We start from the raw sequence: 27,897 nt of genomic DNA, 5'->3' as shown, positions 1-27,897 counted from the left end.
ATATTCCTACGGACTTGAATTATAAAGCAAGAGCAGTGGCTATGTTTGGTAGGGCTGTTCAGTGTACGTGTATGTTGGACCAGAAGGGTAGTATTTGGGAGATTGGGTAAACGGCTTGCAGTTTTTCATGTTATGGTACAAATATTAATGACGGAGGAGACCAACAAATAATGTATTCAACAGACAACGTGGCTTTCAACGTCTAACGATCAACAGAAATCCTTAGCAACAGTTGCCTGAATATACAAGACATCATCGAATAAAGTGTGACAAATTGATTTAGCTCTTTTAACTAAACCAAGGCTTGCAGTTTTTTATGTTATGGTATAAATATTAATGAAGAGCTGACCAACATATAAAGTATCCAACAGACAATGTGGTTTCAACGTCTAATGATAATTGTTTAGTACAAGAGTTGTTTTTCCTGTCGGAGCAACAGAAATCCTTGGCAACAGTTGCCCGAATCTACAAGTCATCATCGAATAAAGTGCGACAAATTGACTTAGCTCTTCAGATAGGTAACACTGGAATACATTTATTCGCTATCTTAAGCATATAGAATTCCAGAAAGCTTAGCATGAGATTTCGTAATAACAGAATGTTTCAAACTTCATAGACACTCTTAAGTTTGCCAATCTACGGCTACAAGCGGAAAGGACGCCACTTTATACGCAATGATCTGAAGGTTAAAAACAATTTCGAAGTGCCATACTTTACACTCATCATTTATTCGTGTATTTAATCACTTCTAAATGTTCAGTGGCTATTGTCATTAGATATTCTGATAGTTGGTTTTACCACCGCAAACTTTAATTACAATCCAATAAAAGAAGAATCGAATTAACCTAGAAATGAATAAAGTAATTACAATTCATTCTTCTTGAAGATAAATTTTCTCATTTTAGTGTAAAATATCCTATACTGAATATTTTCATTACGTGCGACTCAGCGAATGAACAGAAAAGAACGATACAAAATATATTTATTTCAGATTATTACAAATCGAACAGTTTTGTACATTTTGATGAAATAAAACTGAAATATACATTTGAGACTCCGATATGAACACCTGCTGAGCAAAATTAAAATATCTTTTTTAAAAATTAACATATTACAAAGCATCAAAAATTGAAAAATTGCATCTAATTTTAAGTCTAATTTCAATGTAGAACTCATTTAGAGCAAACGTAGACACAGCAGTTGCCTTTCATAAATGCATAGTAACTATAGTTTAAGGAAAATACTACTACTTAGAAAGCTTAAATAACATTATTAAGATATTAAAATAAATAGTAAATGACTTTTTACAATAATTTGGTTTGTTTCTAGAAACATTTATTCGTATTTTTGAAAACATAGCGAGTAGACTACTTAGCTCCCCTCCCCCTCGAAACAAATACTTTTAAGGATAGTGATGACTTTTTACAATAATTTGGTTTGTTTCTAGAAACATTTATTCGTATTTTTGAAAACATAGTGAGTAGACTACTTAGCTCCCCCCCCTCGAAACAAATACTTTTAAGGATAGTGATAGATCAGGACCACTACATCACATAATTCTAGAACAAGCCCTCACCTCAAAAATTATTTAAAATAAAATGTTACAAACATGGAAGAAATAAAGGTAAAGTGAAAATCTACAATAAAAAGAAGCTTGCAAATTATAAAGAAAAGCATTATTATGAAGTAAAGAGAATTTAAATAAACTCAGAAGGAAAGTATGGTCAGCCTAAAAATATATAAAACAAATTATACAGATTAATCACTAGTTAAATAAGGTAAATTTCCCTTCAGCTATGCAAATATTTTCACGAATATCGATTTCTTAAATTATTTAATGTCTAAATTCAGACATGAATATCTAATTGTGTGAGAAATACAGAGGATTTCGGTTCTGCATAATCATATGGGGGTGATGAGATGATGACATAATCGACAAAATTATGCTTAGCCTGCACCACACCCTTGACCTCTCTCTTAGAGGTAAAATGATGAAACAGCTATGTGAAGTTTCTTGGGAAATGTTCTTGATACTGGAGGAAAAAAACTCCTTAAAAAAAATTCAAGTTTTTGTAATGAATCGGTGAATGATTGCTTGTGGCTTTCCAGTTGGCCTTGCTATTGCTACGAATTAGTGCAATGCTCTCGGATTGGCAGTTTCACGCCATGCCTCATTTAAAAATAAGAAACTTTTGAAAATTAAGAGGGAATTATATGAAGTTTAAATTAAAATAAATTTTAAAAACAAAATGAAAACTGAGAAATGCCATGTCAATTCATGTGTGTTAAATTTTCAAAATTTACATACGACTTATTAAGAAATTTGTAATAATTTTAAATATTACATAATTGTTCATTTTAAGTGTGATGCAATACTAATCTCATTTGGAAATTTCAAGTTTGAATTTATATATATAGATATGTTACCGTGAAAGACCGAAATTGGAGAATGTCGACTTTCACCGGAGAATGTCAATATTCACCAAATACGTCGGTGAAAGATAGAATATTGCAATACATTCTTGTACATTTGGACCCTAACCGGTGTATGTCGACAATCACAAATATGCTCTGCTGTAGGTCGAAAAGAGAGGTCATAAAGTGTCATAATAGTTTAAGTTGTTGCAAATAAATAAGATTTGAATCATATAATTTAGTAAGTTTTTTATTACTATTATTTTACTTTCTCTTTTAGAACGTCCTGTATAATTAAGTAAGTTTTTAACTTCTATTATTTTCCTTTCTTATTTTGAATCTACTGTGTATTTTAAGTTCTTATATTCTGATTTTTAGTCTCAAGTGCGTTTTTTCGCGACTAAATTACGGAGAAGAAAATATAATATTCTAATATGTTCAACATTCACCATTAGTACATGGTGAATGTCGACATGTACCGGTGTAAGTCAGAAATAAAAGTATTTGGAAAATATTTCGGACATACACCAAGCGACTAGGTGAATGTTGACATTCACCGGTGAAAGTCGATATTCTCCAGATTTCGGTGTTTCACCGTAACGTATATCTTGAAATAAAGCAAAAGCATTATTAGGTGTTTTAAAGTAGTTATAACTTAAGACTAAATATGCATGACAAACATAAATAAAAGCACATATGCAAAACTGGATTTGTTAACGTCTATGGAGTATAAGGAAACCACAAACTGGTAACAAATCACAAGAGGCCTTTTATCGGAATAACTTATTTATCCGCTCACCAAAATTTGACAGTTCGTTTAATGAAAGTTTGATTTTTCTGTGGTAACACAGAAAAAGTAAACGTTATAAAGAGTTAACCGTTTGGACTACTATAGTCTAAAAGTCTTAGGCTAAAGAAGATGCAGCATTTAGGAATGCCTCGAAAAGTAATTGCATATCAGTGTTAGTTCATATAAGTAAAAGCAGGAAGCATTAATGTGTTTAATTTACATGGAATACTAAGCTATACATGGAGAGAGTGTGACTTATCTCTCAAACTACCCAAGAAGGCTACAAGCTTTTTTGGTTATCGTAAGTTTAATTAATATATTGGATTACTTAATAGGCAAGGGATGTTGAAGTATGTAAGTCACTTATAGATTGGATTCATTATCCAAAAGCAGTCAAAGGCCAATGGACAGCGAAATTATCAAGTCACTTATGGATATGAAATTATTAAGTCACTTATGGATATGATTTTAAGTTATTGACGGATTTGATTCATCAACCAAAAACAGTCAAACTCCAATGGGTGTTAAAATTTGTAAGTCACATATGGATTTAATCCATCAACCAACAACAGTCACGAGAGTCATTAGTTAGTAGCAGGCACACAGAGAGGTTAGGCAGGCAAGGGCGAGTGAGGCATCGCAGCTTCAGGTGGGCAAAGAGCTCCCAAGTGACCGTAATTCCAGAAGTGATTACGGACTTGAGCTCGAAAAGCTCAACTAGAAAATCCAGACAGTTCCAGAAATGGCATTCTAAGAGCTTAGTTCACCAAAAGACGTTCACCTTATTGACCAGTTTGTAAAACTGAGTATAATTATAGCCAAGTGTACATGAATGATCTTGAAAACTCGATAAACAGACAACATATTTACTGCTTGAAAATCACCAATAATGAATCATGTATAATTTGGATGATATGAGTAGTACAAGAACACTGCTTTACCTGAAATTATTGCTAAAACAATTAACTAACATAATTAATTTATGCAAAGAAAATTTTAAGAAATACTTATTTTTATTATTAATTTTACATGTCGCATTTATATTATTATCAGTCTAAATTGCTATATTTCACAGTATAAAATCTGTCACGACATTATCAACACAGTTTCGTTTCCAGAAATAAGTAACATTAAATTTCATAAGAAATGATGAAGATAAATTTACACTTACATTTACTAATAATAATACAAGCAAAATAAAATTCCTGAAGCAAACACCATAAGTATAGAATTTATAGTTACAAAACGAAACTATGTTAAGATAGAGAAATATGTGATACAAAATAGTGACTAATTTTAAACACCCAAAATGTAACTGGATATATTTCCGAATTTATAGTACTGCCTTAAATAACAAATAATGATTTCAAAGACAGGTTTCATCTCAATAAATATAAAATATTACAGAATGTTTGAATATACCAAGAAATACAGAATGCTAAATTTCCAGTTTAAAAAAAAATCACACACTTTACAAGCATGACTATCTATACAATAAAGTTTTTAAAATGTGTTTTGTACATTTTTAACGAAAAATAAAACTACTAAATATATACAATAAAAAATTTGCATGAAATAAAAATATAGAAAAGATAAGTTTTAATATAAAATATATAAATCCTCTCTTTCTATATAAATTCATTTGTAAATATAAAAAAATATTACTTTCATAAAGCTTCATTCATTTGTGGACCACTGAAGAAATATTTATGTTACGCTGAGTAGCAAACTAAAACAGAACACCAAACTAAATTCGTTTGCTGAGGCTTGGATTATATTTGGATTCAAATACAATTTTTAAATCAATACAAAACATATTTATAAAACGAATACATCAATTGAAATAACTCAATTTTCATCAACTCTTCCATCAACATATTCATGAGGATTAAAATGTATCGTTAAAATTGGCCACTTTATATGAATGAAACTTCCATCGTCTATCAAAATGAATGCAAAGACATATGAAAGAAACATGAGGCAAAAGATAAAATGTTGAAAACCTAGTAATGAACAGTTTATAGAAGAAAACAACCTGAAGGAATGCCATTACAGACAAATACATATTTACAGATAACTGAACAAGATTCTATTCCACAAATGATAGGCAACTATGTTGCGTCACGTAATCCGAAATGTCCTTTCGCGATATGTAAACAGATAAATAACATTTGCAGAGCTCAGCTCTAGTTTGAAAGCTACTGTACAGGATTATAAAAAATAAGAGGTCTTCGGCTTATATGTCTTTTCGGCATATATAGGGAAGGACAGTGAGAAGCAATGTGTTCTTGTTCGCCATCAAACTATTGACCTCCATAATGTCTGCATTCTTGACGTTGCAACCATTTATTTCGAGTATCTCATCACCAATGTCTAATAAACCGGCTAGCTGCTTTTGAGTCTCTTGGTCTCGCATTCTTGACACAAAAACACCTGTTGGAGAAAAATGGAAACTGATATAGAGATAATACAGATACAATAACCATAGGAAATATATGAAAATATTTGAAATAAAAGGGTACATATTATATATATATACATACACAAATTTTGAATTTGAGCTATTGAAGCTGTATAATGGATATTGGAAATATTTAATACAATCTAGAACTTTATATTTTAGACAATCTTCAATTACATGATTTTGAGGATTCAAGAAATACCAAATCTGAATTAGAGAAGCCCTTTTATTATAAATAAAAAGAATGCTCACATTCTAGCATTGTGCAAAAAGGTATTACATTTTTTGCAGTTTGTATAATACTTGAGGCTCCACCAGTGGCCGACTAATTAAGACCGCTGAATACTGGAAGTTCGACCTCAAACGAATGGGCTGGCTGCATGGTCTTAAATATTGGGAAGCAAGATAAAGGCTAATGGCTTCGTAGCCAAATGTCTGGCATTTATAAAAAAAGTAAATATATATATATATATACATATACATGCGATGAACACACAATTTGTGGTCAAGAGACTAGGGATACCTCTCTTAAATGCTTCGATTTCAGCCACCATTACTGAGCTGAAATCGGTAAGGATTTCCAGGGTTCATAATGATTCACTCATTAGTAGGAAGACATGTATTGTAATTCATGTATTAACATGCGATACATACTAGGCATAAAACGAAACATAAAGGATCGTTAGGCATGAAACGAAAGGAAAACGTTTAGGAAGGCATGAAACGAAACGTATAGATTGAATGGAAGACACGCTGCTTAGTCGCCATAAAGATCAATGCTCGGTGAAGATTACAATGATGCAGAGTTCATCGTGGTCCGATTTAGAGTAACAAAAAAGTGCAGAAGCAACCATGAATGTTGTCGCTTACTTTGGCAATTTATTGTCAAAGCAAGCGGCTGAGGAATGCTAAATGATTGTATGCTGATTGCAGAATTTTCTTTCAGAGTGTTTCTGTTGGAAGAGGCCATGTCCTTTGACTTTTGCGAAACAAATTACGGATTCACATTGTGGATATTTTCGATTGATAAGTTGAATTTTATGGTTCCATGCTGCCTTCTTTGTAGCAACAGTTTGTCGAGAATCCGTAAGTTGAACAATCAGTGTTTGTAACTGTATGATTCGATAAGATGCGTATGAAGTTCTCAATTAATGAGTAGAGAGATTTAAACACCTTTAGCAGAGCAAATTATAAAGTTGATCTGAAAGGACAAAGAATTAAATGGAAAATAATTAGTTGGTTTTGCAACGTACCTTTCGAATTTCTAACTCTACCCCTAGCAACGAAGAAGCCATACGGCTTAGACGGAGGTTTCGTCAATTCGACTACTTGAGAGCCATCTAAGTTAAGTTGTAATAGCTGTCCTCTTACATGGACTGGAGAGTTGGGGCCCAAAGGTTGTTCATCCCACTCTGGGTTCGAGCTGAAAATAAATAAAATTCACATTTAAAGATCTAAAAATACAATGCAAGAAAATTATATTGATAATGAGATAGGTTTCGGTTTAAGAAGCAGTTGTAAATATATTCACAATTTCATAATAAAAGTAAGTTTAAAAAAAAAGGAGCACAAAAGTAAGGGATGTGAGCAATAAAAGTTCCATAAAATATTTATTAACTGCGAAAAGATCTGGAAAATTAAAATTGGTTTGCTAATAAGGCAAGCCCTCCCAGTGAGGCGCTCATTTATAAACATGAAATTTTCAGCAAAATTTTAATTGTTGAGTACATTGAAGCAATTTGTGCATTATTTTTCTAAGTAGTCATACGCCAGTGTATACACCTGCTCCAGCGTTCAAGCATGTTCATACTTCCAGAAAAATACATGCCTTCTGAATGTATACTGACTTTTTGAGAAACATCAGTGGCCCCCCGGGGGTCGATGTACAGAACTCTGTGAAGCTACTGGCTAAGATCTGTACCTAGGCAATCTCGACCACGGGGGTATAAAATTTATGAACTTGGTGGTTCTGAAGGCTCTGGGAAAGGTCACTTATTGGCAGGCCTTGGGGTCTGGCATGTCCTGAGCGGTATGGCTCTAGTAGCCGGGGTAGTGGTGCCCCCGGTTTGCTGAGTAATGTCCTCTGTGACGGGCTCGCCCGTGCGACTGGCAGTTAGCTAATTAATGACCAGTGCTGCCTGGTGAATTCCAGGTGGTGCACCGGGGAGGGTTGGATCTGTAGTGCGGACCATTTGTCACGCGAAACAGAGCAGCCCACAGTTGAAACATCAGTGACTTCAAGTGGATAATTTTTCTTTCTTATCCGGCTTTATGTAAAAGATTTGCATCAGGCATGCATTCTGGAAGGCACCCATATTCAAACAGAGGTATAAGTCTCCAATAAAACTCAGATGGAATGGCACTCTTAGTTAATCAAAGATTTAATTCGTTGCACAAGCCTATTACGAAACTTCTGATTCGATATGATGATTACAACTAACAGTATCTTGATGGATAGAGAAAGTCGTACTAGTATTGATAAGTTGAAACAGGTATGTATTTGCCGAATGAGTCATGATTATATTTAATTCTTTACAAGAACAAATAAGAAAACGCATTTGTATTTGAATGCTCTCTCTAATTTCTAGCGTTAAAGGTATAGTTGAAGATTCCAGCGTTCTGGTAATTACCTAGCTTGAGGTACCACTTCTGGTACAGTAGAGTGGCTCTTTCTTTTCTTCTTCCGAAAGCTTCCAGTAAGACCTTTGATAAAAGACCTCGACCGCTGGAGGCTTTTTTGACCTGTCGCTTCCATTCGCTCTTCACGCTCTGGTCTGTAAATGCGTTCTGTCGAGAAAGCCTTCTGCAAGGCGCTTTTTGCATTCTTTGTCAAAGTCTGCATCCTCTCCAGGAGGGTCTTCCTTGGAGATGAAGATCGACTGCGATACAGGGAGAAGTCGCTGAAAGAAAAGACACGTACCCTTAGAATTATTTATTAATTGCACTTTTCGAAACATCAATTTATAAATTCATTATTCTAAAAATTACTGTATACATCTTCAGTGCTTATTTTCGCACTACTACTACAAACTGTTATGATTACATTTTTTCAAATAGCACCAGGAAAATGAACATACAGTAATCAGTTAAGACTAACATGCCTCACTTTTTTTGAAAATATTGGGTATTGACAAGAGATTAAATTGGAATTTTGTGATGGGCAGAAATACGTTGAGGAAAGCTAAGTTTTCTAATCTATCATCTACTTGAAACTTTCAGAATTTCGAATGGATCGTGGACTAAAAAGATCTTTCATTACATAAAAATAACTCATCGCCATGCAATAATCTTATAAGCTGTTTCTCCCTCCTTCCTAACGAGCCTTCGGTGTATGGTGGTGCACACGCTCAGCGCGTAATTGAGAGGTCCGCGATTCGATTCCTGGCGAAGGCGTTGCTAATTTTTCATCTTTTCTGCTTGTAAAAAATACCTAATGTCTCTACAGTGGCACCCGAACTGAAAGGATATTGAATGATGATTAGTTATTTTTCTTACTTGGTTGATTGCCAATCTCCAACCTATTTCCTGTTCCTTAAACTGAAACAAAATTTTAAAATGAGCCCTTCTGAACCAATTGCAGAAACATTTGAAGACAGAATTAAACCGTGACCCAAATGTTTACTTTTAACGCATTTAAAGAGCTCCTGAAAAACTGATCTCTGTACTTAAAAAGCCAAAACATCCAAATTGAAATTCAACTGAAATGAGGTTAAGATATCCATGGTGATAAAGAAGGTTTGAGAAGCAAAGATTTAACAAGACGATAAAATTGTCAAACCTGGTTAAATTAAACTAAAAAAAAAAAAAAAATGGAAGGTTTCAGATTTTAACCATCGTCCAAAAGGTTTGTTAAGGTTTATTAAGCTCTTGCTGAGTTCGCAGTCTGTCAGTCAGCTGTCACACTCACTTATTTTGTTTTCGCTTTTTAGCTTTATTATTAAGCATCATTTTCTTCGCATTTACGCCACATGCAATTGAACAGCAAAATTACAAAATATTTAAAAGCTGCATAAAATTATACATTTAGAATTCTCGATGAAGCGAAAAGTTTTGGCATACATTTTTTTAAAATCAAGATGGCTTTACAACACTCTGTTTCGTCTTTTCATTATTAAGCGTTTTGCGTGTTTATTTTTTTTATTAATTATCATGTTCTTGGCACTTATATCACGTAAATTTCAATGCAACAGCAAAATGGCAAAATATTTAAAAGCAGCATATCTTTATCTCGTATGCTGGAGATAAAAAAAACTTTTATCTATAAAGGTGTTGCCATTGCTCTCTTTGAAATCGCTGAGTTTGTTAATCAAAAATTCATTCACGTTTTACAAAATATTAAATAAATAATCGAAGTCCAAAATTCGGACTTCCAGGCACCCATTCAGGTGGAGGACTACGTCACTCAAAATCTGACGGTTCCAGGTACTTCTGTCTTTTTATAGTGCGAGAAACATACATTCATTCATGTAGATGCTTCATTATTTTACTTCTTTAATATAGGACAATAATATTTGGTGGCAACAATCTGAAAAGTGATATTTTGCGTTTATAGTGATTCAATGCAAAATGCTGTGTTGAGACTAATATCCCTTTTTGGGCTAGAAAAAGGTTCTGCACATTTAATACTCAAAATTCCATTATTTATTTTTTCAAACCTACACCACGTTAAATGCTTGCTGAATCTGTCTCAACAACCAAAATCAGCAACTATATCATAGCAACAGTAGAATAACTTGAGAATCGTTTAAAACATCGAGGAAATCATTCAAAATTTAGCGCATCAATTTTTGAAAATTATCAAGGCAAAAAGATAATTATTTCAGTGTTCCCAACGAGCAATGAAAATTCTATTCATAATAATTACATTATAACAATTTTAAACTCTATAGGTCAGTGGTTCTCAACCGAGGAAATTTCATAGATTCGTGGAGAATGGGTTAGCACTTTATTTAGCCTTTTAATTAAGTATTTAGTTTATCAATAGAAAAAGTACTTTTATTAAACATGTTGGTATTTATCATTATTTTCCATACCTTTTGTTGTTTAAGTTATAAAACATGTTAAAAAGTCTAAATATATGTGAACTTTTTATCTTTCTAAAGGAAGAGGGGTATGATCTTCGAGCAGTTGAGAGATGGGTGTATGGGATAAAATAGGTTGAGAATCATTGCCATAGATGGTAATGGATCAACTACTGGAAAAGCTGTCTTGATAAATGATAGTTTGTCCTGTTGCTGTATAAAACATGCTTGGATACGAATGCAAGTGTCATTATAATAAAGCAACTTATCTTAATTATTAACTCGTTTTATTTGCAAACATAACTACACATGGTATTTAGCAATGACTGCACAATCTAGTGCCTTTCGGAGGATGTCGTACACGGTTGTACACACACAGTTTCAGTATAAGAAATGAATGAAATAAGGTTTCTTTTCAGATAATGGTAATTTAGTCACATGATATCTTTTACTAAAAAATACGCGAAATTTAAGTTTTTACATGGTGACCCAGAAAATTTCACTTAGTAAAATTGTTCAGTGCGTCATATCCTGCACAAAAGCACTTAAAAAAGTCCGTAATATCCAAATTCGGAGTCAAAAAATTATTAAAATTCATTATTTTATGCAAATGAAAAAAAATTACAGAAAACATTGATTTTAGCGGTGGTATAAAAATATTCTGGACAAAAGTTTTCGAATTTAAACATTTTCTAAAAAAGTAAACCACTTCAAACACATTTATGTTTCATAATGTACGATTACCTTTAAGAAATTTGAATTCGAAAACTTACTTGCAGATCTGTCTTTAGGAATATGAGGTGTGTTCAAAATGAGACCGTTAAAAAATCTTTATTTGTTATTGCACAACATTTTAAGCACAGTCCTCTTCTAAGTACTTCCCTCTACTGACAATACACCTTTACCGTTGTTTCTTCCATTTTGGGATGGGCGCGCACATTCCATTTTCGGATGGGCCATTTATGGGATGGACATCACTTATCGCGTTGTCCTAAAACACCTGTATGGTTCAGAAACGACGTCTTTTCAGTTTAGGAAACAGGAAAAAAGTCCCCTGGAACTAGGTTCGGGGTATGGCGAATAACTACAGTGACGTTTTGCTGGACAGCTTGGGACAAAGAGCGAAAACGGAGCATTATCATAATGCAACATCTTCCACAATTCAGGTTTCATCCTCTGCACAGTATCCCTCAAACGAGCTAAAATTTATTGGTATCATTCCTTGTTTACCATCTGATCACATGGTACAAATTCCTGATAGGTAATGTCTTTGTAGTCAAAATACACAAAATTAACTTGACCTTTTAACGACTCATGCGTGCTTTCTTTTGGACAAGGAGACTTTGGCTAGCCACTGCGACGACCGCAGCTTCATTTCAGTATAATAGCCATAAACTCACATCTCATCACTTGTCATTATGTTCTTTAAAAAGTTTCATTGCCATTGGCAATAGCAAGCAGTTCCTGGCTGATTTCAAAACGGGTCTATTTCTAATTGGTAGTCAGCAAACGCGACGCATTTCAAGTTTGTCGCTCAAAATTTGATGGCATGATCCTATGCTGATGCCCATTTTGTCAGCAACCTCTCAAACAATTAAAGAGATTTCCACGAATCACAGCACAAACTCTTTTGACAGGGTCATGAACTGTTGATATGGAAGGTCGTCCAGATCTTGGGATCCTCAGTGATCGGAATTCTGAAGCGTTCGAAATGCTTAAACCACTGCGTGCGAATCCTGCAGTCCTCCTCATATGCTTAGCAAAGCAAATGAAATATCTCTGTGTTCATACACACACCTTGTTCTTCAGGATCTTTCATTGTCATTTTGGCACTAGTCTGATGAACGGTTTGTGCATGTGCTCGTTTCAGCGGCTGCAGCTCGCCAACTAACGGTCAGAGCGAAATGCGACGAATGACTATTTGTTTTATGTTTTTTTAATCTACTGCTACGAGCGTTTGGTAGCCACCGCCTGTTTCCTTTGCCGGTTGGCGAGCTATTTCAAAAGCTTTTTTTTTTTTTTTTTTCCCTCAACATGCATCATATTTATGCTTTCCAACTAATGATATTTCTAACAGTTTCCGTTGGATGAGGCAACATTAACAGATTTGAGAAATAAATCACCGCCAGTTCTGAACACATGTTTATAGACTTTTTATAACGTGTGTGTGTACATAAAATGATAAAGCTCATAAGCTAGAGACAATTGTGGGAAATGAAAGGTGCAATTGTTTGAAAATAATGGTTAACACTCTTACATATCTGAGTAATATAACTCATTCATATAACAGTTTTCTTTCGTTTTTGTAGGCTTGCTTTCCTTTTTGCTTTTTGGAATTTTAAAAATTAGTTCTTAGAAATTACCTTCCAGGTTAAAATTTAGTCAAATGCCTCTCGAGACTGGAGCCGGTACATACCACTTTTTAGCTCAAAATTGTTTATTAATGTCTAAATGAGATTTCGCGGTGGTTAACTATAAACAGCATATGACTTTTCAAATCATCGCCAAATATTGTCATTCTCTATTATTTTTAAAGAAGTTAAATAATAAAGAATCTGCATACATTAAGTTTACTTTTAAACCCACTTGGCAAAAAGGCACTGACTTAATTTACCATTCTGCTAAGTTTGAAATGTAAACAAAAGGTGGCCACATTAGGCTTAGCATCACGTAAACAATTTTTAAATTGTTGATAATTCTACAACTACTGCATGCAGATTAACTAAAACCACAAAAACCTTAACTGGAACATAACAGCAACATAATTCAATCACTTTTAAGAAAAAAAATTGCACAATTTACCAGCAGATTAAAAAAAAAAAAATGAGCTCACCGAGCTGGGTCACAGAGTGAGTATACATATGTGTTTGGCGCGACTGATTGCAACCAAAATGGGAGGTGCACAACTACATGTTACACATCACATGTAACATGTAGTTGTGCACATGTAAATTGTGCAATTTTTTTTCTTAAAAGTGATTGAATTATGTTGCTGTTATGTTCCAGTTAAGGTTTTTGTGGTTACACCAGTGTCAAATACAAAATTTTAACGTTCTATGGCTACTCGCTTTTGAATTATGCGAAATACGTACATACAAACATCGAGAAAAATTCTTTTGTAAATTCAATTTAAATCAATTTTACAATCTGTTTTGGAAAAAGAGTCCTTTACTTTGTCCGTACTTACAGATGTCATGCAAAAAAATCGCTCAAATTGATTCCAGAGCAGTCAAAATGGATATTTTCGTTGAAATAGGAGACCCGAAATTTTTAACGTTTACAGTACTTCCTTTAATTCATACAAAAAATTAAAAACAAATGCAAATAAAAAATGCATAATTTTTTCAAACATATTAAAGATGCTAAGAAAATTTTTATGCAAATAAACGATGCTTGTAAAAAGTTTTTAAGCTGAAACTATCTTAATATTCTACCAGAATACGGTGTAATTTATAAAAATTTAAAACACTGCAAAACAGAATTTTCCTTTAAAGGGGGGATAGTTAGCACAACCAATAAATTTTAATAATAAATTCAATGCAGTTTTACCTTTCTGATTTAGGATGCAAGCAATTCAAAATGATGCGATCTTTTGTCGATTCCATCGTACTGCATTGCAAACTGTCCAAATGAAGAGCAAAATGATGGCATTATGTAGATTATACATGCGAAACAGTTATCAGATAACAAGTTACATTATCTCTTTTGTTTCGATGCCAAGCAGAAACAAGGTGGTTGATTTCTGATAATTCATGATTATCGACATAAGTCACCAAACGTTCAGTGGCAGAAGTTTCAGTTTACATAAAAAACTAACACCTTCGTTACTAAAAGTTTAGTTTCGGGAACTACAAGAAAAGCTGAACAATTTCTGTGTTTAATCTCACTTTCTAAACTACTGCTTGTTTCTGATACACATGTCTATTATATTTAACACACTGCCAATCATATGCGACACCGTAACTTTATTATATATATATAAAGATGATGGTGTAGAATGTTGAATCCATAAATCAGCAAGAATTTTGATGGCTCGGAATGCTGAAATATTGATACAAAATGAATAGGAAACTAGCAGCCCATGCAGACTATAGATCTTCATTTTTGTTTCAGTCAACATTTTGCGGTAACATATTGCAGCCACAAACAACTTGACACTCTAATTGTGCCTCTTACAAAACGTTTACTTTTTTGATAGATTTGCAACACGAAGAGAGCAGCATGCAGCAGTCCAGCTAGGCCGAAGTATAGCATAGAACGAAATCTTAATTTGGACGAGTTAGTTTTGGTTCTTGATGCATTTTGATTGCATAATTAATACTGCTGTAAAATTATTATTAGCTGTTTGAGTTTCATGCATCACTAGTATTAAGTAAGGTCCCAATCACATTATGTTTCGGCTACGTGGGACTTGACGTCGAAAAGGACAATTCTCAGAACCCGTACAATTCCAGGAAACACACATAGCCAGGTTACCATTCTCACTTACTACAAAGATTTGAACACAAAATAGTAATCGATTATCGCTCAAATTGGGATCACGTGATTCTTCATAAGCAGAACTTTCGTCTGAGTGGTTATCTCTACCCGGGACCCGAGACATTTTCGGTGAGGTTTGAAAAAATCCCGCGTAGCTGCAAAATTTTCTCGTAGTCAGGCGAGGCTCTTTTTTCTAGGAATCCTCCCATTTAAACCAGTGCTACCAGAATCTCGTTTCTCAGAAATGTCCCGTCTAGCAGGGACTGTAGCCATGTGTGATAACCTCTTAAGAGTCATACGGCATGGATACATCTGGAAATGACGCAGTGGAGAAAGAGATCACTATTTTTAAAATAAAACATTAAGGGACTGTTGTTAATTTAAATTACAATTTATCGCTCACATATTTTTATCCACTATTAATAGTTTGATTGAAATGAATTTAAAGGAGTTTAATAATCTTCTACAATAATGCTTTTTACAATATTAAATTGAAAAATTTTTTACTATTCAAATACTTAGTATGTTTCAATTCTACGGTTAAATTTACCGCTGTATTTTTCGATGTAAATTAACATGTTTTCACTAGATTTTCATTCAGTTACAATTTACACTTAATGATATTTTATTTTTAAAACTATGTGTTATATAAGATTTATTTATGGGAGACTTTATCACGCCGGGGAAATTGCATATTTTTTTTTTTTTTTTTTTTTTTGAGTATGGGGTGTAAACAATTTATATATTTTCCATTTTACCTTTTTTAATTTCCATTTCATTTTATTCTGTATTTTATTTTTACCTTTAAATGGCGAAAAGGCCATGTGTAATGAAACGTGATTCAGTTCTCTTGGATTTTTCACATTTTTATGTTTCAGATTATTACTCCTTGAGAAGTCAGCCCGGAACATAAAAAATATGAATAAATAATAATGTATTATAAATTTTATCATGATTAATATATCCACTTTAAATAAAATTTTAAAGCGTTTTCAAAAATAATAAACGATCGTCTTTAATTTAGATTCTTATTTTTAAAATGTAGTATGTTTCTTTATACAGTTTTAGCATCTACCTGGGATGGTTACTAAATTATTAATTTAAGTTTTTGATGGATATTTGAAATTCCGAACACCTATTGATGCTTGGTTTCTAATGGGATAACATTTCAATACAGATTACGTTATTTGACTACGACAAAGCTTACGGAGTTATCTGCTTAAGGTTAGAAATGCCTTCATGAAGGACTTTCTAAGATGAACTGGCTTGTATTCACATTACACAAACGGAAAACTACGAAAGCATACTATGCAGCCAGTCCCGTTCGCCTGGGATTAACAAGTCGAACTCGCTGCATTCAGTGATCTGAACCCCTCACCCATTGGTGGGCTTAAAATTGAAGGAGATAGCAAAATCGGATCTATATAAAACAACAGACTAACGAATTTTACATGAACAAAATCTCTGCAAGTTGGGTATCATGATTTGTTTCAGCAGTTTTAAGATAGCAATGTGTCGTTTGTTGTAGCAGTAATTGCAGCTTTACAGTGCAAATCAGAAACTGATTTAACTGGTTATCAAACAATGGTCGTATAACGACGATTGACTATTGAAAAGGGAATCAGTGGAGTGGAGAAAACTAGTGAAGCAGCACTAACTAAAGTAAAGGTGTAGCAAATCAATGAAAAAGATAACAGCCCCCCATTGTTTGGGATTGCCAAATGATCCTACTGTTAGATTTTAAAAGAACATAACCACTGAGGCAATACTAAGCAACCCTTCTGCATGCATCATGCAATGAAATTTAAAAAAAAAAAAATCCAAAAAAAAAAAAAAAATACATTGGAATCATGAGCTGCGAAGTTTTTCTCCATGATAATGCCCCAATGCATTTAACTGTCATTGTTAAAGAGCTGGTAAATAAAATGTGTTTATGGAGTTTAACATCTCCTCTTACAGCCTAATTTAGAAACAAGAAATTATTACCTATTCTTCAAGTTGAAACATGAGCTTGAAAGAAAGAGATTTAATGATGATGATTCTGTAGAGGCCATAATTAAGAACCGTTTTTAAGACTAACCTTCAAATTACCTTTTCAGAAGCACAGAACTGCTCAGTAAATGACGTGAAAAGCATGCAGAAATACAAAGTTTTTAAACCAAGAAATAAATCATTAAAATGTTTTCCACTTTAAGAATTATATCCTGTCAGAAACGTTTGAATCTGCCTATCGTATTCCCTGGCATATTTTCTTCCATAGCATTTTAGCGCAAGGCTCTGAAAATTTTAATAATATTTGCATAAGTTTCCGTTTCCTCAATGCATACGGATCATAGTTTTCTACTAAATTTTGAAAGGGATTCATCCATGTAATGATTGTTTTTGTTTTAGTAACAAAGACAAATCCTCTGAAAGTACCCGCGAAGGCCAAGTCGAACCTATCTCTTCTACATGTTGAACTTTCTCAGCTTAATACAAGAACCAACCTATCACAGCGAAGCAAACCCGAAAGGGCATTCAGACTATTAATTTGCCTCGTCGCTTGCACATTTGTCTTCTCTGATTATTTATGGATGACTTCAAGTCTAAGAAATAGCAGAAACTCCGAGATTCTAGTTATAGGTAAAGAGAAATGAAGATAAATCACTATATACTTAAATCATTATATATTGTGATGCTAAAATTACTGTATATTCTGATTGGTATGTTACTGATGTTTAATGGAATGTAAATTTCTTTCACTTGGTTTGGTTTAGTTGATTATGGCAAAGCACACTAGGGCTGCCTGCCTAAGGGAAGGGATGCCTTCCGGAGGACTTTACAAGGTAAACTGGCTCTTATACAAGTTGCACATGAAGAAAACGCCCATGCAGCCTGCCCGTTCACCTGGAATCGAACCCAGGTCAGAACTAGTAGTGTTCAGGGATTTTACAGCTCAGCCGCTGGTAGACATAAGTTTCTTTCAAAGAAATAATATTGTGCTGATTAGTTTACAAATGATTACCTTCGTTTGTTCTTGCCATAACCGTGTCCTTCAGAAGATAAATTGTTCTCATAATTTCATCCTCTTGATTTTTGAATGATAAAATTAGTTAAAAAAAAAAAAAAAAAAAAAAAGAAAGAAAGAAAAATTGGTAAAATTAGCAAGGAAATACCGAATGTACTAACTAAATATTATAAATTTATATATAGCTTTACTCGGCACTATAATTAAAAAAAAATCATTTTAAACTTTTACGTATTATTTGTAATGCACCAGTTGAATAAAAATACCCCTTGGGAAGGGGAAAATATACTCCATCATGTGTTGAGAAAGGAGAAATGCAGCATTATACGCTGAGAACCATTGGATTGTATTAATTAAAGTTGATAAGGAACATACCTTTTATGCAAAAGTTTCTTTGGAGGTACGGGTGGATGGTCTTTGTCTTCCGTGTCTGTGGCAACACCGGGCGTTCCGTTATATCCGTTTAAAGCTGGTAAACTAGTAAACCTGTTCTTCTTAGATTTGTCCACGACGGCGTATTCCACTTCAGCAAGCCTGTTTAGATTCCCATTGAGGGCCACTTCGGATTCGGAACTCTTCATTTCGTTTACTGAAATCAAGCAAATGGAGGAACAGAAAATCAGAAGGTAAATCTCATCATTTCATACGATTATTAATCATTATAGCGAATATAAGTCACGTTATGAAACAAATATTTTACACATTCAAGTTGTATAAAGCACAGCTTAAATTTCATTTTAATAATAAATAAGCCTTAAAAATCGGTTCTAACTTCTCAATGCATGCCTGTCTTTCCCTGGAAAACAAACCTTTTGACGAAGTATTGGAGGAATTAAAGCAACAAGAATCAGAGCAGTATTCATAAATTTTCAGAACTAGTTTCGAAGGTTTAAATGTCGAAACCTTCTTTTTCAGCTGTAGACGTGGACATGATGAAAGAGAAACCTATGCTCTGGCAATAAGAATGAAAAGAAACGAGTTCAATTTCTATAAAAGCTGAGGGTAAAGACATTAGCATTCTCAGGTCTGTCATTGTCATCATCTGAGCACTGTCTTCTCTTTCATCGTTTACGCTTCCGCACATGAAGAAGAATAGTCTAGAATTAAACCTTTGAAATTAATTCCGCAAATTTATGAGTACAGAGTCCGTTCGACCTTTTTTTAGACAGTTTTTCTTGGCTATAAAAAATCATTTGCTTCGAAATTTTTTAACTGCGACTATGTATTTGAAAGTATAAATTACCGTCTGCTACTTAACAGTTTCGTTTTCGTGCAAAATCATCTGAGCACTGTCTTCTCTTTCATCGTTTACGCTTCCGCACCTGAAGAAGAAAGGTTTAGATTTAAACCTTTGAAATTAATTCCGCAAATTTATGAATACAGAGTCCGTTCGACCTTTTTTAGACAGTTTTTCTTGGCTATAAAAAATCATTTGCTTCGAAAATTTTTAACTGCAACTATGTATTTGAAAGTATAAATTATCGTCTGCTACTTGACAGTTTCGTTTTCATGTAAAATTATCTGAGCACTGTCTTCTCTTTCATCGTTTACGTTTCCGCACCTGAAGAAGAAAGGTCTAGATTTAAACCTTTGAAATTAATTCTGCAAATTTATGAGTACAGAGTCCGTTCGACCTTTTTTAGACAGTTTTTCTTGGCTATAAAAAATCATTTGCTTCGAAAATTTTTAACTGCAACTATGTATTTGAAAGTATAAATTATCGTCTGCTACTTGACAGTTTCGTTTTCATGTAAAATCATCTGAGCACTGTCTTCTCTTTCATCGTTTACGTTTCCGCACCTGAAGAAGAAAGGTCTAGATTTAAACCTTTGAAATTAATTCTGCAAATTTATGAGTACAGAGTCCGTTCGATCTTTTTTAGACAGTTTTTCTTGGCTATAAAAAATCATTTGCTTCGAAATTTTTTAACTGCGACTATGTATTTGAAAGTATAAATTATCATCTGCTACTTGAGTTTCGTTTTCATGCAAAATGGTGCTTGTAATGAAGCAACAGATGGAAGGTTATGTTTGTGCTCTTTCTAAACACAATTATTGGCATTTAGTTATTAGAAAATGCTTTTAAAGCCATGATTTTTCGGTATCTAACGCAACGATGTATTGTCAATAAAAAAGAAAAGGAAAGAAACGTCAAAGTTTGCTTCAAGGAGAAAAACTGTTCAAAATACATATCCAAGTTAAAAACGGAATGTTTCGAATGTTGGAAAAAGTAAGATATTTTAACGTTAAAAAGAAATCCGGGCTAAGTTAAAGGACAGTTTCAATATCATTAAAATGCTCAGCATCAACTAACTTTAAAAAAAGTGATTGATTCTGATTTATATCTTAAAAAAGGCTAAAAATCATAATGTATATCGTCTTTTTTTTTCCACTACATATCGACGAACGAGGAATGCGCTGCAGATTTCTTTATGAGAAACGTTTATCCTGAAACTCGTTAATCCCGATTTTGAAACATCATTCCAACTTGAAACAGAAATTGTGCTATGATCTGTTGTTTTAATATTCGGTAATTTAATTTTTTAATTTACACGATATCTACAGTAAATATCTCGTTTCAACGATTCACACCACAGCGGTACAACATTTAAAATTCTCGACAAACTGTTAAGTGTTCCCATGCATTTCTTTTTATATCCACTATATTATTTATATTTCCTACATTATTCCTTTATAAATAATACATAGAAATAACATTTGGTGGCATCATCCTTTTATTTGAAAAGTGATTCTATACAAAAGTAAAACGAACAATGAGGACTGAGGCTAATACATTTAATTGCTTCTTAACAAGACCTCATCTTCACATTGAGATTATTCTCGTTGCATTTGGCCTAATTCCAAGAACACATTTTATGCTTATAAATGCAATGTGTTGTTCTCAACCGTATACCTGTTTTAACTATCAGATTTGGGAAGTTTTGAATTAGATCATAATGTACTTTTTAAAGCAAGTCCGTTCAGAGCTTCGAGTAAAGTATCAATTCCGGTTTATCAATTTTCCCCAAATGTAATATGTTGTCCCCACTGATATAGAAATCTTAAATACTAAAATTGAAAAGTTTTGATTTACTGTTTAATCTAGTCTTTCATTAAAAACTGTTACAGATTTCAATTCCCATTGTCCCAAACGGACCACTTCCCATTGTCCAGTTTTACCCAAAATCTAACCAATTTTTTATATGAATGCAGAAAGCTTAAATATTTGAAGTTTCATATAAGAGTTATCGTGGATGAAAAATTCCTCACACACACAGTCAGACATCATTCTTAAAATAGTGAAAACATGTTGTGAATACCCTAATTCGTGTTCATTCACTGAAACACACTATCGAATTTTTGGACAGAAAACATTAGCTCATAGATAAATATCTGTATAGTTTGGGGGAAGATAAAAAGCGAAACGTCAATTTCAGCCTTTCGAAAACGCGTTGTATTTTGCATTCTAGTCAATTATATGGCAAAGATAAGTATCTTTTAATATGTATAAAATGAAATACCTTTTTCAAAACCAACGCGCGAACTTAATTTAAACTTATTTCCTCTAACTTCATTACAGACATTTTTCTTACTGTTTCAATTATTCAGACATTTTTCTTACAGTTCTCACTTCGCGACAAGTCAAAAATATATAAAAACACAAAACATCTACATAAAAACTGTAAATTACAGAAAAACCTAAAACAGCAAAAGTTAAAAGCAGTTAAAAAAACAATTTTTGCAATTAAAATTCAACTGCTTGTTCTACGCCAGAACATGCTGTTCGACCAACTGGCAAAAAAAAAAAAAAAAAATTGTGCACAAAATTGAAAGTTAGATTTCTGTCTCAGTGTGTAAAAGGACACTGAAGTTGGTGCACCAACTTAATTCACTATTCTACTAAGAGTTTCAAATGCAAACAAATGGAGGCCTTGTTACGCCTAGCGCAGCTTGAACCTTTAAACTGTTGATGTACAACTATTGCATTGCAATTGATTGCACAACTATTGCATGCAGATTAACTAAAAGTACAAAAACCTTCACTAGCTACGACTAGGAAAAAAAAAAAAAAAAAAAACCTCTTCTGAATCTTTTTAAATCCATTTTACAATCTGTTTTGGGGACAAAAAAAAGTGTCCTTTTTCTGTCCGTACATACAGATGTGACGCAAAAGAATCATTCAAATAGATTCGAGAGAAGTCAAAATGAATATTTTCGTTGAAATATGATACCCGAAATTTTTCACGATTAGAATACTTCTTTTACTTCGTACAAGGAATTAAAAATGTGAAAAATCTTTACGACTTAGATACGTGGGCAGAACAATGTTATCATACGCTTTATATCACTTGATATCCTGTGATTTCAAAGATGCTTTGAAAATGTATCTCATTATCACGTTATCAAATGTCACAACATTCATTTTCTGACAAGATGATAAAGCAAAATGATTTTGTAAATACGTTTTTAATCTTTGCAACATTCAATTAGTGCTGGTTATGCATGTTAAAATAATGCAATATTTTCTGATACTAAAAGCTAGACATGCCTGAAGTGAGACTTTGTTCCATTTGACAGGAAATGGTAATGTAATGTCATTTACGAGTGTGCTGTAACCCTCGTGGTAACGCAGCAACCCAACACAAACAAAAATACAGTTAAAATATTAAAGCAAAAGATTAAAACAAAAATACAGTTAAAAATATCAAAACAAAATTCCCAGTATTGCTTTATTGCCATTTATAAAGTTAAATACTTCGCAAATCTAAACTCTTTATTGCAGCAGTAGAATTCCTTTATGTTACCATGTTTTTCCCTTGCAATAATACGCAGTTTTCGACGAAATGGCGTGCATTGCCTTCAACATTACAAAGACTATTATTTTTCAAATTAAATCTTTTCAGGTATGCCGGGAAGCGCCCGTGTCCAGTGATTATTTGATTGTAATCAAAATCACATATCGTTCTCATATTTTTAGAAACTTCAAAGTTCAATAAATAATCTCTCCTTTTTCCCGAAATGTTCCATTTCTCTTTCCAGCAACATAATAGAAATCCTTGATTTTACCAATAACGATTCTTTTTTATGCTTGAATGTCGAACGCATGCCCGGCATTACCCATAGCAGCCTCTTTGGCCAGCATGTGGTCCCTCTCATTGCCTGTAATACCAATATGGACATTCACCCATTCATTTTCACTTCAGGTATTTTCTCATCTTTTCCAAGGAGATTTTTTTTACACATGAGAGCAAAATATTAGTGTTATCAACATCTGCTCATGCTTCCAAACCAGACAATGAGTCTGTAAATATATTAATATATGTTTTTACAGTCAGGTAAGAACAGTGTTTTACATACTGTGTATTTCCTCGTGTATTTTCCCCCTAGGTTTTAGCGCCAGGTACTGAAAAGAAAAAAAATCGCACTATTTCTCCCTTCCTTAAGGCATTCGGAGAACGGACTACTCTAAATTTTAAACTGATTCGCTCTCGCAGTGATTGTGTTCTTTTTATTGTCAAAGACAAACCTTCGCAAGCTACCTATGGCCGAACCATTCACTGTTGAACTTTATGCCAGCCCAATACAAGAACCGACCCATCCAAGCGAAGTAAACACTGGCTGACATTCAATCTACGATTTTGTTCAATCAGCCGCAAACCGTCTCTAATTATTAATTTGAGGCCTAAGGAGTAGCAGAGACAACACCCAAAACGGGCAAGATTCAAGTTACAGGAAAGTAAAAATGAGGATACTTTATTAGATACCGCAATGTTATTATTTCTATATATGCTTAGTGAAATGTAGGTTTTTTTCTAAAGAAATAATATTGCGATAGTTACCCGTAGCTCATTCATGACTATTTCTCATTTGTGATTGTCTTGCTGTAACGCCATTCTTCGGAAATTATTCCCATTATTTTCTCCTCGATTGTGGATCATAAATTTAGTATAAAAATGAGGGGAAATACGCAAAGAAATACGGTATTTAAATGAGCTAAATCAATTAGCGTAAAGTATGTAAGGAAGGAATGGCTTCGTGGGGGGGCTTTCTAAAGGAAACTGGCCCATACGCACCCAAATTGATGAAAAATCACCAATTTTACATTTGGGGTTTGTCCCAAATAAATAGTAATCCCGATTCTGAATGCCCTACTGGAATGCAGCTTATTGCATTTGTAAGTAATAAGTTTTGATGCAAAAGATTAAAAATTTGTCTTATTATGCATATGATAAATATATACTGTATACTACATTGATACTGATTAGCTTTCTGAGTAAAATCTTAAAATATTAAACATAAGGCTGAATCCCATATTCTAATATTTCTCGTGTGAAGCGCTATGAAACTAGGGCTGCTTATGGAAAAATGCAGAGATATTCATCATATTATTCTTTCAACTGGCACTCGAAATCTTCATCTATTAAATAAGTAGTAGATTTATGATATTGGCCCTACCACTCAGTTGACCGATATACTTCATAGTCCGGAAAGTTTGTGCCGAATTTTGGTAAGGGAAGTAAGGACAAGTCTGAATATATCAGAACGTTGAAAACAAATGTCATGCGCATATATCGTAAAAGATGGTTTTTCAGGCATATTTGGAAAAACATTGGTTACGATACGTTAATTTTTGTCAGTTTTATGCGCCTTTAAACATGGAAGAAAGCAAAGTGCATTTCAGGCTTTTAATGCTTTTCTTTTACTGGAAAGGCAAAAATGTAACGCAAGCGGCAAACAAAATATACATTAATGGCGAAGGTGCTGTAGTGGAAAGAACGGTATAAAAGTGGTTTGCTCGGGATTTCTGTCATAAAGATCAAGAACCCTCTTGTTGGTATGTGGTGGTGGTAGGCCCACCACCAGAGACGAAGATCACATTAAAGCCCTAATCGAGAATAACCCAAGGTATACGATACGTAAATTAGGAAAAATGTTAAATATGTCACAATTCACCATCCACTAGCATTTTGTGAAGTTTTTGACTTCATAAACCGTTTTGTTGTATAGGTTCCTCAAGATTTAACGGAGAAAAATTTGATGGATCACGTTTCCATTAGCGACTCGCTAGATAAACGCAAAGAAAAGACAGTATTTTTGAGCAGGTAGTGACAGGGGATGAAGAATAGATCATATATAATAATGTTGAGAGAAAAAGATCTTGCGGAAAGCGGAATGAACTACTTTTAACCCCCCCCCAAAAGCCGGTCTTCATGCAAAGAAGTTCTGCTCTGTGTCTAGTAGAATAGAAAACAGATCCTGTGTTATAAGCTTATATCCTTTGTTATAAAACAACGAGACTATGAATTCAGGGAAGTGTTGTTCCCAATTAGACGAATTAAAGGCAGCAACTGAATAAAAACATCCAGAAACAGCGAATCGGAAGAACGTCTGTTTCATCAGGAGAACGTGCGCCCGTATGTGACTTGGTTGACTTGATAAACTTGAAAAAAGTTGTTGGAGCTCGGTTGGGATGCTGTACCTAATCCCCAGACCTCGCATCTTCTGATTTTCACCTTTTTCGATCACCAGAAAATTCGCTAATTGAAAAAAACTTCAACTCTTTGGTCGAGATAAAAAAATCAAGTAGAAAGGTTTTGACCTGACAGATTCTAGAAGGACAAAATTTTCATGTTACCTGAAAGGTGGAAAAATGTAGAACAGAATGGCACCTTTATAATTTAATAAATATATACACAAATTTGAGTCTCTTGCGTTTCAATTTTCCTTCAAAATCGGTACGAACTTTTCGGACAACACAACACTAAACAATGCACAATTTTCTACCGTAAATGGATGTTCTTTGAAAGACGGAAGTAAATAACATTTCATTAACCAGAAATAGCAATAAACATGTTTCCAGGAGCATAAACTTACGTACAAACAATACTGCGAATGTTTTATTTAAGATCGCAGATTTAAACAGCTATGAAACATATTTTCTTACCATGCTGCATAGCTGACTGGGTAGGCTTCTTCAGAGCAGACTTCAGATACACAGTACTTTGTCCACAACTAGGTGACACAACTCCAACATTTTTTGGTCTTTGGTTAGGATTTAACCTGTTCTGCCTCAGGGACTGTCTCGTGTTATCTGTTATTTGGCTGTAGATTTCAGCTGAATGCGTGCTTTTAGTATCTGAATCTCGCATTAATTCGCCGCTAGAAGTTTCGTGAGCTGTCCTTTGATTGTCAAGATCTTTGATGGTACTGCTGTTCATTGAGTGATAATCTGTCCTAGCCGCTATAGAAAGCGGTGGCTCTGACTTGGACGATGACAGCGTACTCATAGTATCGAGAGGGCGTAAAGAATCATAGATGTTTTCATTTGTATATTTGATTCTTCCCAGAGTCTGGGCACGACGTCCACCCTGAGAACTACTGCACGACTTTACACCATCGGGAATAACAGAAGCGATCTGAGCATAGGCGTGGACCATGCTGTCACTATACACTGGTACGTTGGCAATCTGATAATTGCCAGATACCTTATCGAGCAAGTTGGAACAGCTGGAAGTTTTCTGTAGCAGATTCAGTTTAGAATCTGGCTCACCTGGAGAGAGAGGTCTGCGCATAGTCCTTGGAGGGAATTGAGTCAGTTGAGGTCTGCTCTGATGGGATAGAACGCTGGATAATGTGGAACAGCTACTACTTTTAAACAGCCCGGCTGTTCCATCGAGTACCCGTGGCACTTGTTGCACACAATTGCAACAGCGACATGTGCACTGTGAGGTGTTTGATTGACTAGATGATAGAGAGATATGTGTTTGGCGGCTGTGACAAGTACATTGGCTGCTACTGCCTAGTCCGCTGTCCGTAGATGGCGTCCGGGAAGCTACTTTATTGTCTAAATCCATTGGAACTCTGTTATACATATGAAAATTATAGCGATGAACTTGTGAAGGGGGAGGAGAAGAAAGTACCTGCAAAATAAAGATCATTTAATCACTATTTCAGAATTCGCTCGTGCATTTGAAATTTTGCTTTAAATATTCAGCTTCAAAATCAGCTAGATTTCATAAGTAATTGAGTAAATTTCAAATATAAATTATTTCTTTTATTACCATGTATCTACTTCATTCTCTTCTACTCTCTCCTTTATTTTAGTTTACCCAGTTCATATTTTACAAGTCCTTACCGTAATGTGTTATGCATCCGTAAAATAAAATATACACTAAAATAGAACTTCCTGGTAAATTTAACTAATTTGCTACTTATTAAAAACAAATATTTCCTATTGGTCATACTTTAATAATATACAAATCCAGTTAGTTGTTATTTAGATATAGGTTAAATTCAAGAGTTATATTAAGATAATTATATTAAGGTAATACATAGTATTCGAGAGTCATCTGCATAACACACAGGAAAGACACAAGAAGGAATGTTTTGAAAAAACTTGTCATGGCAAACAAACACACTTGTGTAACAAACATGACGTAATTCATGAAAATATAGATGCAGTCAGACCACTTGCACTGCTGCCGGATTGGTTAGCTAATTGTCAAAACACTGGTTAAAAATATTATCTTTTAATTAATCAGAAAAAAACTAGCAAACTAGAAGAAAGACACAAGTACATCAGACTGCCCTGGAATTTAATAAATACTGAAATAAAATTTGAAGTAGGTAATATTAAAATACAACAATGCGATAAATTTATCAATTATTTTCAAAATTCTGATAGTAAATGGCAGATGTTATTTCGGATTATGACACAACACACG

The 27,897-nt window shown here is 33.8% G+C and overlaps 1 protein-coding gene across 3 annotated transcripts in view; it reads right to left on the bottom strand.

Moving 5' to 3' along the window:
- Window positions 1-965: 965 nt before the first annotated feature.
- Window positions 966-27,897, bottom strand: part of LOC118185319 (uncharacterized) — a 212,121-nt gene continuing 185,189 nt past the window's right edge. For all 3 annotated transcript variants that reach the window (XM_085813592.1, XM_085813594.1, XM_085813593.1), the window contains exons 6-10: window positions 26,118-27,093; window positions 18,549-18,762; window positions 8,297-8,566; window positions 6,920-7,089; window positions 966-5,638 (exon numbers count right to left, since the gene is read on the bottom strand). In XM_085813592.1, coding sequence (XP_085669718.1) covers window positions 5,442-5,638; window positions 6,920-7,089; window positions 8,297-8,566; window positions 18,549-18,762; window positions 26,118-27,093 — 1,827 coding nt within the window. In that variant the 3' untranslated portion in view covers window positions 966-5,441. The remainder of the gene's footprint in view (window positions 5,639-6,919; window positions 7,090-8,296; window positions 8,567-18,548; window positions 18,763-26,117; window positions 27,094-27,897) is intronic.

The sequence above is a fragment of the Stegodyphus dumicola genome, chromosome 3 (assembly GCF_044657685.1).
Source record: "Stegodyphus dumicola isolate Sdum_Otavi_A_Nest chromosome 3, ASM4465768v1".
Taxonomy (NCBI): domain Eukaryota; kingdom Metazoa; phylum Arthropoda; class Arachnida; order Araneae; family Eresidae; genus Stegodyphus; species Stegodyphus dumicola.
This window is presented reverse-complemented; position numbering and strand designations above follow the sequence as displayed.